A 13,034-nucleotide genomic window follows, 5' to 3' on the forward strand; every position below is an offset into this window, starting at 1 on the left:
GATGTTGCTTGTTAGGAGAGGTAGATGTTGCTTGTTAGGAGAGGTAGATGTTGCTTGTTAGGAGGTAGATGTTGCTTGTTAGAGAGGTAGATGTTGCTTGTTAGGAGAGGTAGATGTTGTTTGTTAGGAGAGGTAGATGTTGCTTGTTAGGGAGGTAGATGTTGTTTGTTAGGGAGGTAGATGTTGCTTGTTAGGAGAGGTAGATGTTGCTTGTTAGGGGAGGTAGATGTTGCTTGTTAGGGGAGGTAGATGTTGTTTGTTAGGGGAGGTAGATGTTGCTTGTTAGGAGAGGTAGATGTTGCTTGTTAGGAGAGGTAGATGTTGCTTGTTAGGGGAGGTAGATGTTGCTTGTTAGGAGAGGTAGATGTTGCTTGTTAGGAGAGGTAGATGTTGCTTGTTAGGAGAGGTAGATGTTGCTTGTTAGGGAGGTAGATGTTGCTTGTTAGGGGAGGTAGATGTTGTTTGTTAGGAGAGGTAGATGTTGCTTGTTAGGGGAGGTAGATGTTGTTTGTTAGGGGAGGATATGCAAAAAACACATTTCCATTTCACACCTTACACCTGTAAAGGTTACCCACTTGTACACACAGTGAAACAGCACCCACTAATTATGTTTTATTTTCATCCATAAAAGACATTTCAACATTGGGGTTTGGAAACTGCCACTTCTCCCTACAGTTTTTTTATTTAACCCATGTTATAAGTCCAGCATCTGCTTTTCATTCAGATCAATTTTGTAAGTCTGATCACAACACTGGGGATGTCAGTTCTGTGTTACAAGGAAGTGAGAAACATTGACTTGGATAAGAGCTGAGGATAAGGGTAGTAGGAAAGAGGCTCTATGGTACTTCATCATTCCAAAGCACTGACAGCCGTGTGACTTTCATGAGTGTGGACTGTACACCCTTCTGTGTGTCTCTAGAACGAGGTCATCATCAAAGTATAGCAGACTCTAGTCCAGGTCAAAAGCTGTGAGGAGGAGTCAGCATTCTCCATGATGTCATCAGAACAGTGCTTTAAAGAGTAGTGAGGATGGGGAAAGTGGAGGGGGTTGATTATTGAAGGCCCTATGATGGAGCATGCATTAACCATGGAGGTTGTCAGCCAGGACTCACAGTGAGTGCAGGAAGGGGACTTGGGGAGAGGATTACATTACAGAGCCTATGCATTAACCGACAGACAGACAGCAGGGGGGAGAGAAGTCTGGTTCAAAAACAAGCCCTGGCTGTGCCCTACCCTCCAAGCACTTGTGTAGATCTGAAAGAACAGGATAGGTAGGCTATAAGCAATAAGGTAGTATTGACGTGTAGCTCCACCTTGCCCCCCTGGTAGGTAAATACAGTCCATTTTCTCTGGGTTCGATAACGGGCCAGATCAAGCTCTTTTTTGTTCTACTCTCCTCCTCTCTGAATGTATTTACCTCGAGTACATGTCTCTGTCTCAGAAATCCTGTACTAAATATATTTCTTCACTGAAGGAGGAGTGCCTCAGTGTAAGTGTGGCTGGTATTGACAAGACTGTTGTGAGAAGGAGAGGGTTCTGGGAAATCTGAGACTGCTGTGATGCACTTTCTAGGTTCTTCTATTAGGCCTGGCCCCCAGCAATATTTCCACACTTTCTACTCTGCCACAATCTATTGTGTAGACATAGTCCTATCTTTTCTAGCAGTGACAGAAGATTTCAAAACATGTGAATTCATGAAACGAACGACTCTAAACCCTAAAATAATGATATTGCTATTTTTCCCCACAAATGAATTTGATAATGTAGTGCATTACTCTGAGGTTTTACACCTCATCGTGCTAGTACTCTTTTCCCCCTCTGAATGGCCCCAAATCACTGATCATTCTTTGGTTGCACACTTAAATAATTTCACCAGTAGCGGTGCGTGGGCAAAATCACCGGAGAAGCCAAGCCAGTGGTAAACAAGCCATATTACAATCTATGTTAGAGGTCAACCAATTAATCGGAATGGCTGATTAATTAGGGCCGATTTTAAGTTTTCATAACAATCGGTAATTAGCATTTTTGGACACCGATTACGATTACATTGCACTCCACGATGAGACTGCGTGGCAGGCAGACTACCTGTTACGTGAGTGCAGCAAGGAACCAAGGTAAGTTGCTAGCTAGCATTAAACTTATCTTACAAAAAAACAATCAATCAATCTTAACATAATCACTAGTTAATTACACAAGGTTGATGATATTACTAGTTTATCTAGCTTGTCCTGCGTTGCATATAATCGATGCGGTGCCTGTTAATTGATCATCGAATCAAAGCCTACTTTGCCAAACGGGTGATTTAACAAGCGCATTCGCAAAAAAATGCATTGTCATTGCACCAATGTGTACCTAACCATAAACACCAATGCCTTTATTAAAATCAATACACAAGTATATATTTTTAAACCTGCATATTTAGTTAATATTGCCTGCTAACATGAATTTCTTTTAACTAGGGAAATTGTGTCACTTCTCTTGCGTTCAGTGCAAGCAGAGTCAGGGTATATGCAGCAGTTTGGGCCGCCTGACTCGTTGCAAACTGTGTGAAGACCATTTCTTCCTAACAAAGACCGTAAATCATTTGCCAGAATTGTACATAATTACGACATACCGGCGCTGTTTCGCCGATGATATACATTCAGCCTCTTGCAAATTGGAGGAAATGTGTGAAACACAGAGAGACTAAAAGATGTTTTTTATTTATTTATAATTTTGGGGAGGAAGCCTAACTTAAATGTTTGGGGAAGCCTGGCTTCCCTACGCTCCACTGCATTTCACTGCTGCAATGCAATAATAGATCTGAATTTATGTTCATCTAATTGGTATTGAACAGCTAAGGGAAGGAGTTGGAATGAAAACTACAACCCCTGCAGGATTGAACATGACACCGGCTCTGAACGAGGTGAAAAACCATTACCCAGCTAATTATACACCCTACTACTGAGGGTTGGTTACTGGAGTAGTAGCCATGGGCACAGTTTTAAACAGACACACAGGCAGCACACTCTTACTTACCTTTTTGCTTTAAGTTACTTTCCAGTGTAATGAAATTTTCATAGAAGATAAAATAAATCTGAGAACAGTTGCTTTCGAAGAAGGTCTTCAATTCGCTCTTCTCAAAGATATCTGCAAGGAAACAGACAGAAGCACACAGTCAGATCAATTTCAACTACCCAGACGAACAACACAAAAAGGATTATTGTTTAGTGAAACTGGGAAAAATGTCAAAAGGCTGCCATTACAGCATTAAAAATTCAAACTAAATTCCATGGAGCCAATTATCCATAATTCTTCATGTCCCAATCAAACATATGGTGTCATACATAATCATATAGCTCAAGAATCCTTAGTGGTTACTCAATGGACACGAGGATTTACATAACAGCACACCAAGGACTTTGTGAGGAAAAACGTCATCTATAAATCAAGCTAACATGTTCTAAAGAAAGCAGTTAAATCAATGGATGAGGATGATGCTGTCTGTTTAAATGGTGTAGATCATTCAACTGTGGTCCTCAGCAGATCTAAGGGGGAGACATGCACACGGCTGAAAGGAGAATGGAATCCCCAGGAGCCTCACTGATGAGCAGGGAGATAGTGAGGTACAGGAGAGGACAGAACCATAGAATTAAAATGTAGGCCAGTGTCTATGGGGAGAGGAGCGCCATGACACATTATGTCAAAGTGACTTCATTCGCGTAAACCGTGTCCAATTACAGAATCTAGAACAACCATATTATTAGTCTTCTCTCCAATCCTTTGTAAAAACACATTGTTTCAAAGATGGGTTATTTTCGGGTTGTTTTTCCGATTAGTTAAAAGTGCTGACCTGAGTACGTGTATGCGACTGCTGGCCCGGTTTCCTCTTTACTTTTTTATTTATTGAACCTTTATTTAACTAGGCAAGTCAGTTAAGAACAAATTCTTATTTACAATGACAGCCTACCCTGGCCAAACCCAGACGACGCTGGGCCAATTGTGTGCCACTCTATGGGACTACCAATCTCGACCTGGCCTTTGAACCTATTGCACTCCATCTCCATAACAGATCATCCCACATCATTAACACCACAGCTCACACGACACATGGCTAAGTGCTTTTACATTATGGTGAGGTCAGCACTTAACTAATAAGAAAACAACCCAAAAATAAACCCCCCCCCCCCCTCTGTGTTGAATTTGTGGGCATGCTAAACATGAATGGTAGTTCAACAAGTGACAAAGATGACTAAAACGCACATAGATCTGTGACAAGGCTAGACTGACTTTACGGCAGTCATTATTTCCCTATTAGAATGTCAATCCAGAATCAGGATTGGTATCAATCACAAAACCTTTCTCTTCCATGCCATGTCCCCTATGATGAGAACATTTAACAGGGGCAGACTTCTTCCCCCTAATTGAGCAATTAAGATTCACCTTCTGTTCGGTCTCTCCTGCGCCTCAGTTCGGTTCAATACACCCTCTTTCACCACCAGCCAACTGGATGAGGACCAAACACAGCCCAGATAGTATCCAGTAATTGGCTCGGGCGGATGGCTGGCATTTGTATCCAACCAACCACCGTGGGACAATGCCAGTCTGTCTGGTGATTTATGTTAGCCCACAGATTAAAGCAGAGATACAATGAAGAATCATACATCCCCCTGTAATAACATTTGAACTTGTGTTCCATGGATCTCGCCCACAGGGCAAATAACAACGGCCATAATAGAATACATGGACCTGGATGAGACAGGAGCTGGTCTCGTCCTTTGTTCTCAGGTTAATCTGATTGCAGCTCTGATCTGATTGAATCTGAATATTGAATAAGGTCTGGTTTTGGCACATTCATCACAAGCGTCTGCAACCGAGTGGAATTGCAGCACCACATGCAATGCAATATGTGCAACGCAGGGCTAAATATAAACCATAATAACAACAATGCCATCATACTGCAGTATTCCCAAAAGTATAGATATTGGCAGCAAAACACACAGTAGCACCTGAACACTGAAATGTAACTGCCCTTAACGGTGTGCCAAGAACAACATGGCCGAGCATGGTGGATAAGTCTCCTTCAAAAGAATGTGTCATCTTTTCATTTAAGAACACAATCCTCTTAATAAGGCTGGATTACAGGTCAAATAGGAGGGACATTTCATTCAGACTCCATTAACACTTACGTACTAACATAATACTAGTGCTGGGAATTGCCAGGGACCTCATGATACGATAATAACACGATACTTTGGTGCCGGTACGATATGTATGAGATTCTCACGATTGCGATTCGATACTGTGATTTTATTGCAATTCGTTGTTCTAAACATATTGCTCACCATATGTCTGCTGCAGAGGGACAAGAGCCATGAGAACTAGCTTTGATCTATAACAGTCATGGAAATACAAGTGCTGAAAACAAATTGCCTTCCTATTTAAAAAGAAGGTGGAGAACAAGCTAGGAAGGAAAAATATTGCTCTCATACGCACTTTGTGACATCTGCTGATTTTATTGATTGAATTTGATTGATCCAGCCCAGTCTCAGTGAGTAGGATACAAAATGGCCCTTCAAGTATGCCACCAATTTTTTTTTTCAGTGTTTATGTGGGGGGTCGGTGTGTGTGTGTGTGTGTGTGTCAGCTTGTAACAAGACCCTACTGCACTACGCTTGTTTAATACAAGCCAAGCCCCTGCAACACCTCTCTCTCTATATCTCAATATCCCGCTCTCCCAGAGGCAACACTACATTATATATTCTTTCTCTAACACCTCTTGATAGTATCTGCCATGCTGGTGCTGGTGCAGACAGTCACTGAACTAATCCCACACTGCTTTTAGTTCATACCACCCTGTCACACTTAAACACACACACACTCAGCCCATCAATATAAAACGCAGTCTGTCTTACAAGACAAAAGAATCAGGGCCAGATCTAGAAATCACAGCCCCAGTATTGAGCTAGAAAAATTGTTGAGCATTTTAACTAGCCTTTCAAGCTCCTGTTCACCTGAATAGCTTACAGGCCTAATAACCTTGAGTTAAAAATCCCAAGGGCTACTAGGAAGACTAATCACACACTTTAAAAGGGGGCTTTCAAACCCAATTAGTTTGGAGTGGAATGTTTTTTTTCTTCTAATTCTGGTGCATTTCCCCCCTTAGTTTGGTTTGTTTGGACTGGTGTAAACACCATCCTCAATTGGAGCCCAATAAACAACACACCGTGGTTCGCTCAAAAAGGTCTGGGTCAGATTCCATTCGTACCATGGTGTGGTTCGCTGCAGGTTAGAACGCAGTCGGTACCAAATACAGGAAAATAACTAGAGATGTGTAGTATTATTGGTTGTTTGACTGCGAGCATTTAATGAAATGCACACAGTAGCATAACCTGATATCTCTGAAACATTCTGAGTATAACAGAGCATGTATGAGCGCAACCGATTCAGATTAGGGGAGATGGCTGCTATGCCAGGGATATACAGTAAGTTACTGTATAGCCTATTCATGTCACAGTTAGAGTGGCTATTATCCCGCATGTTGTGCGAAGGCCAAAGTGGAAGTAATATAATATTGGGGCAAGTGATACTTCATGATAATCATAGACGGATTTAATGTGAGAATTTGTCAAATGATCAAATGACTAGCATGGACACTTGGTTTTGTTTAGGATTTTTTGTTCATTTGACAAATGTGAAACCAACCAGACCAAATGGAGAAAATAAAAAGACAATGTAACAAATAATTGAACTCTGATTTGAACTAGGTTTACAGCTGAAAATGGTGTGTAAAAATGCCCTAACTGCACACTGCACACCGCACCAACCGTGAGGAGGTCCAGTGAGGGAAGCAGATGGTACTGGGTCTGTACCGAGGGCCCAGGGCCCGGGCAAGGCTCTTATCTCAGCCTCTCACATGGTCCACTTTTCAACACTGCTGATTGTGTTAGAGCGCTTCCTGCCACTCAGGAAAACATGTTGGCTCATCAGCAGCAGTAGCCACCAGCTAACCCACCAGTCTGCTGGGGGAGGAGAGAGGACCAGCAGACACCCTAAGGGAAGGAGGGAATCAGGAGGGCTTGGGGGTCGTGCGTGCGTGCGTGTCTGGTAACAGAGACAGTGTGAAAGAGAAATGAATGCAAGCAGAGGGTCTGTGGTCAGCTGGTAAGGCCATCCCCAGGTCACTTCCTCCCATATCCCTGATTCAGTATAGCACCGACAGAGATGGTCGCCTCACTTCGAGTTCTTAGGAAACTATGCAGTATTTTGTTTTTTATGTATTATTTCTTACATTGATACAACAGGAAATCTTAAGTCTTATTACATATATCCAATAGTTCTTCCCGGGTGTAAGAGCAACGTAAACTTAGCAACATTACGACTAGGAATATGACTTTCCCGAAGTAGATCCTCTCTTCGGACCACCACCCAGGACAATGGAGCTAATTCCAATAGGTGATCCAAAACAAAGACGCCTCAGAAGGGTTGGACGAAGCGGCCACCTGGCCAGGCTCCGTAGCGTGCACATCGCACACCGCTCCTGAGTATACTACTAGCCAATATCTAGTCTCTTGACAACAAGGTAGATGAAATTCGAGCAAGGGTTTCCTTCCAGAGAGACATCAGAGATTGTAACATTCTCTGTTTCACGGAAACATGGCTCTATCGGGATGTGTTGTCGGAATCGGTTTAGCCAGTGGGCTTCTCCAAGCATTGCGCTGACAGAGATAAAACACATCTCTGGGAAAAGGAAGGGCGGGGGTGTATGCTTTATGATTAACGATTCATGGTGTAATCATAACAACATAAAGGAACTCCAGTCCTTCTGCTCACCAGATCTAAAATTCCATACAATCAAGTGCCGGCCATTTTACCTACCAAGAGAATTCTCGTCGGTTATAGTTACAGCTGTGTATTCCCCATCAAGCAGACACCAAGATGGCCATCAAGGAACTTCACTGGACTATACTCGACCAGCACACAAACATCCTGTGGCGGACTGCACTAGCATCGAATAGTCCCAGCGATAAGCAACTTTTCAGGGAAGTCAGGAATCAATACACGCAGGCAGTCAGGAAAGCAAAGGCTAGCGTTTTCAAACAGAAATTTGCATTCTGTAGCTCTAACTCCAAAACGTTTTGGGACACTAAGATCCACGGAGAATAAGAGCACCTCCTTCCAGCTGCCCACTGCACTGAAGCTAGGTAACACTGTCACCACCGATAAATCCACGATAATAGAGAATTTCAATAAGCATTTCGCTACAGCTGGCCATGTCTTCCTCCTGGCTACCCCAACCCAGGCCAACCGCCCCGCACCCCTTGCAGCTACTTATCCAAGCCTCCCCAGCTTCTCTTTCACCCAAATCCAGATAGCAGATGTTCTGAAAAGAGCTGCAAAACCTGGACACATACATAATCAGCTGGACTAGACAATCTGGACCCTCTCTTTCTAAAATTATCCACAACCATTATTGCAACCCCTATTACCAGTCTGTTCAACCTCTCGTTCGTATCATCTGAGATCCCTAAAGATTGGAAAGCTGCCGCGGTCATCCCCCTCTTCAAAGGGGGTGACACTCTAGACCCAAACTGTTACAGACATATATCCATCCTGCCCTGCCTTTTTAAAGTCTTCGAAAGCCAGGTTAATAAACATATCACTGACCATTTCGAATCCCACCGTACCTTCTCCGCTGTGCAATCCGGTTTTCGAGCTGGGCACGGGTGCACCTCAGCCACGCTCAAGGTACTAAATTATATCATAACCGCCATTGATAAAAGACAGTACTGTGCAGCAGTCTTCATCGACCTGGCCAAGGCTTTCAACTCTGTCACTCACTGTATTCTTATCGGCAGACTCAACAGCCTTGGTTTCTCAAATGACAGCCTCGCCTGGTTCACCAACTACTTCTCAGATAGAGTTCAGTGTGTCAAATCGAAGGGCCTGTTGTCCGGTCCTCTAGCAGTCTCTATGGGGGTACCACAGGGTTCAATTCTCGGGCCGACTCTTTTCTCTGTATATATCAACGATGTCGCTCTTGCTGTGGGTGATTCCCTGATCCACATCTACGCAGAAGACACCATTTTGTATACATCTTGCCCTTCTTTGGACACTGTGTTAACTAACCTCCAAACGAGCTTCAATGCCATACAACACTCCTTCCATGGCCTCCAACTGCTCTTAAATGCTAGTAAAGCCAAATGCATGCTTTTCAACCGTTCGCTGCCCGCACCCGCCTGTCCGACTAGCATCACTATTCTTGACGGTTCTGACTTCGGCGATGTCATTTACAAAATAGCCTCCAAACCGGATGTAGTCTATCACAGTGCCATCCGTTTTGTCACCAAAGTCCCTTATACCAGCCACCACTGCGACCTGTATGCTCTCGTTGGCTGGTCCTCGCTACATATTAGTCCCCAATCCCACTGGCTCCAGGTCATCTATAAGTCTTTGCTAGTTAAAGCCCCGCCTTATCTCAGCTCACTGGTCACCTTAGCAACACCCACCCGTAGCAAGCGCTCCAGCAGGTATATCTCACTGGTCATCCCCAAAGCCAACACCTCTTTGGCACCTTTCCTTCAAGTTCTCTGCTGCCAATGACTGGAACGAATTGCAAAAATCACTGAAGTTGGAGACTTATATCTCCCTCACTAACTTTAAAGCATCAGCGGTCAGAGCAGCTTACCGATCGCTGCATCTGTACACAGCCCATCTGTAAATAGCCCAACCAACCAACTGCCTCATATTCCCATATTTGTTTTTGTTTTTTCCGCTCTTTTGCACATCAGTATTTCTAGTTGCACATCCTCATCTGCACATTATCACTCCAGTGTTAATTGCTAAATTGTAATTACTTCGCCACTATGGCCTATTTATTGCCTTACCTCAATTGCACACACTGTATACAGATTTTTCTATTGTGTTAATCGACTGTACGTTTGTTTATTCCATGTGTAACTCTGTATTGTTGTTTTTGCCGCACTGCTTTGCTTTATCTTGGCCAGGTCACAGTTGTAAATGTGAACTTGTTCTCAACTGTCCTACCTAGTTAAATAAAGGTGAAATAAAATAAGAAAATGAAATGGGGCAAACCATTTCCAAGTCTGTCCATAAGCTGCCTCTTAATTTGATATAATGAGGCTGTGTTAATTTTTATGGCTGCAGGGGCAGTATTGAGTAGCTTGGATGAAAAGGTACCCATTGTAAACGGCCAGCTCCTCAGTCTCAGTTGCTAATATATGCATATTATTAGTAGTATTGGATAGAAAACACTCTGAAATTTCTAAAACTGTTTGAATTATGTCTGTGAGCATAACAGAACAAATATAGCAGGCAAAAACCGGAGAAATTCCACTTCCTGTTTATTTCGGGGGGGGGGCAGAATTTCAACCAAGCTCTCAATGAAATTACAGCGCGATATGGATGAGTTTTCACTTCCTACGCCTTCCACTAGATGTCAACAGTCAATAGAACTTTGTCTGATGACTCATGTGAAGAGGGGTCGAATGACACAGGAAATAGTCACCACTGCCACGAGTTGACCATGCTTTCACCATGCGCGTTCACAGGGGAAGGACCTGCGTTCCACCGGCCATCTGAAGTCATTCTAATTCTCCGGTTGGAACGTTATTCAAGATATATGTAAACAACATTCTAAAGATTGATTCAGTACATCGTTTGACATGTTTCTACTGACTGTTACGGAACTTTTGGACATTTCGTCACGTTATAGTGGACGCGCTTTGTGACTTTGGAATTGTTTACCAAGCGCGCTAACCAAAGTAGCGAATTGGACATAAGTAACGGACATTTTCAAACAAACCAAGCATTTATTGTGGACCTGAGATTCCTAGGACTGCATTTTGATGAAGTTCATCAAAGGTAAGGAAACATTTATCATGTATTTTCTGGTTTCTGTTGACTCCAACATGACGGCTAATTTGTCTTCTGTTCTGAGCGCCGTCTCAGATTATTGCATGTGTTGCTTTTTCCGTAAACTTTAAAAGAAATCTGACACAGCGGTTGCATTAAGGAGAGGTATATCTATAATTCAATAAACTGGTATTATCATCTACATTTATGATGAGTATTTCTGTTGAAACGATGTGGTTATGCAAAATCACTTGATGTTTTTGGAACAAGTGAATCTAATAAGCAAATGTAAACTCAGATTTTTTTATTTAAATATGCACTTTATCAAACAAAACATGCATGTATTGTATAACATGAAGTCCTATGAGTGTCATCTGATGAAGATAATTCAAGGTTAGTGATTCATTTTATCTTTATTTGTGCTTTTTGTGAATGCTATATTTCGCTGGAAAATGGCTGTGCTTATTGTGGTTTGGTGGAGACCTAACATAATCGTTTGTAGTGCTTTTGCTGAAAAGCCTATTTGAAAATCGGACACTTTGGTGGGATTAACAACAAGATTACCTTTCAAATGATATAAAACACATGTATGTTTTAGGAATTGTAATTATGAGATTTCTGTGGTTTGAATTTGGCGCCCTCTATTTTCACTGGTAGTTGTCATATCGATCCCTGTATTGGGATTGCAGCCATAACAAGTTAACTCCAGTACCTTGAACACGAGGCGGAGGCAGCATGTGTGTGTCTATGTGGATCCGGATCAGATCTGTTTGACATCCTGCCTTGCTGCATGTCACAGACCCATCAGAGCCTGTCATCAGGCTCTTTCCACCCCAGTCCTCAGACTGACCGACTCACTGCTCTGCTCTCCGTCTGCTCAAATCCCTCTAACCAGACTGTGGCGCGTGACAGATGAAGCGCACGGAGAGGCACGGGAATATTCCTGACAGAGGAAGGGAAGTCTCAAGAGAAGGACCTGGCCATCTTCTAAACAGACAATTCAGTACTATTGATCTGCTGTTTACACTGGTGAATTTCAAATGGACCCCCTTTTCACTGTGAGTGGTTTTGTGTGTTTGAGTAGGGCTTCAAGTTTGCTTCAGGTTGAACCCCCCCACTCAACGGGCCTCTCAGTTCTCCTGTCGCTGTGCCAACGGATGCAGAACCGTTTCTGCAGGCCCTGGGAATGCAGGGGGTTGGTATTGTATCCTATCCTATCCTTTACACAAAACACAACACCTGTGTCAATGCTATGCTCCTCCACTCCTACAGGATGAACACAGAGCTGAGCTGCCTGCCTGGGGAAACAGGAGGGGGAATCTGGAAAATACCAGCCATAAAGCTGTCATCTCTACACGGCGCTATTATGGAAGATAGATATGTGAGGAGAGATGTTTTGTTGTTTCACTGTTGACTGGAACAAGAGGAGAAACGCTGTTCCGATCATGCTGCTTCCTGCTATTACTTCTCAGAGAGCTCTCTCTGTTTGTGGAAGTGAGCGAGTGCCAACATTTCACAGATCCCGACACACAAGCACCTCTCTCAGTATAATGGAAGAGGGTGTGTGTGTGTGTGTGTGTGTGTGTGTGTGTTTCAGGGAGCCCGCCAAGTTCAACAGCAGAGAACAGACCTGGGGTCAATTTCCATTCCAAACAGTTACATTTGTAATTCCACTCGGCCAATCTCTAATCCGCTTCAGCAGTTCAGACACAGAGCGAATGCCTTCTATCTTAAATGATAATAGTACTGTTGTGGTTTACTGAGTCACTCATTTAAGTATGGCCAACAACCAGAATGGGTCATATCCCAAAGAAGGACATTTCACCGTATACTGTACATACATTAGTATGTTATGAACATGTGTCATTAGCTACTAGCATGATGCCGACGGAGATGGCAGCATCGCGACTAGCTCTTAGAAGACTTTGCAGTATTTTGTTTTTTAATGTACAATTTTTTACATTATTAGCTCAGAAAATGTTATGTGTCATTACATACAGCCAGGAAGAACTATTGGATATTTTATTTTATTTAAAAAAAAAATTATTTCACCTTTATTTAACCAGGTAGGCTAGTTGAGAACAAGTTCTCATTTGCAACTGCGACCTGGCCAAGATAAAGCATAGCAGTGTGAACAGACAACACAGAGTTACACACGGAGTAAACAAATAACAAGTCAA

The 13,034-nt window shown here is 42.9% G+C and overlaps 1 protein-coding gene across 3 annotated transcripts in view; it reads right to left on the minus strand.

Annotated features, from left to right (window-relative positions):
- Positions 1 to 13,034, minus strand: part of LOC115146504 (ral GTPase-activating protein subunit alpha-2-like) — a 191,320-nt gene that overhangs the window by 137,224 nt on the left and 41,062 nt on the right. For all 3 annotated transcript variants that reach the window (XR_010459785.1, XM_065004260.1, XM_065004261.1), the window contains exon 2: positions 3,019 to 3,129. Coding sequence is in view for 2 of the 3 variants with exons in the window: in XM_065004260.1 (XP_064860332.1) it covers positions 3,019 to 3,129 (111 nt within the window). In the remaining variant the exon portion in view is untranslated. The remainder of the gene's footprint in view (positions 1 to 3,018; positions 3,130 to 13,034) is intronic.

This window comes from Oncorhynchus nerka, linkage group LG18, assembly GCF_034236695.1.
Source record: "Oncorhynchus nerka isolate Pitt River linkage group LG18, Oner_Uvic_2.0, whole genome shotgun sequence".
Lineage (NCBI taxonomy): Eukaryota > Metazoa > Chordata > Actinopteri > Salmoniformes > Salmonidae > Oncorhynchus > Oncorhynchus nerka.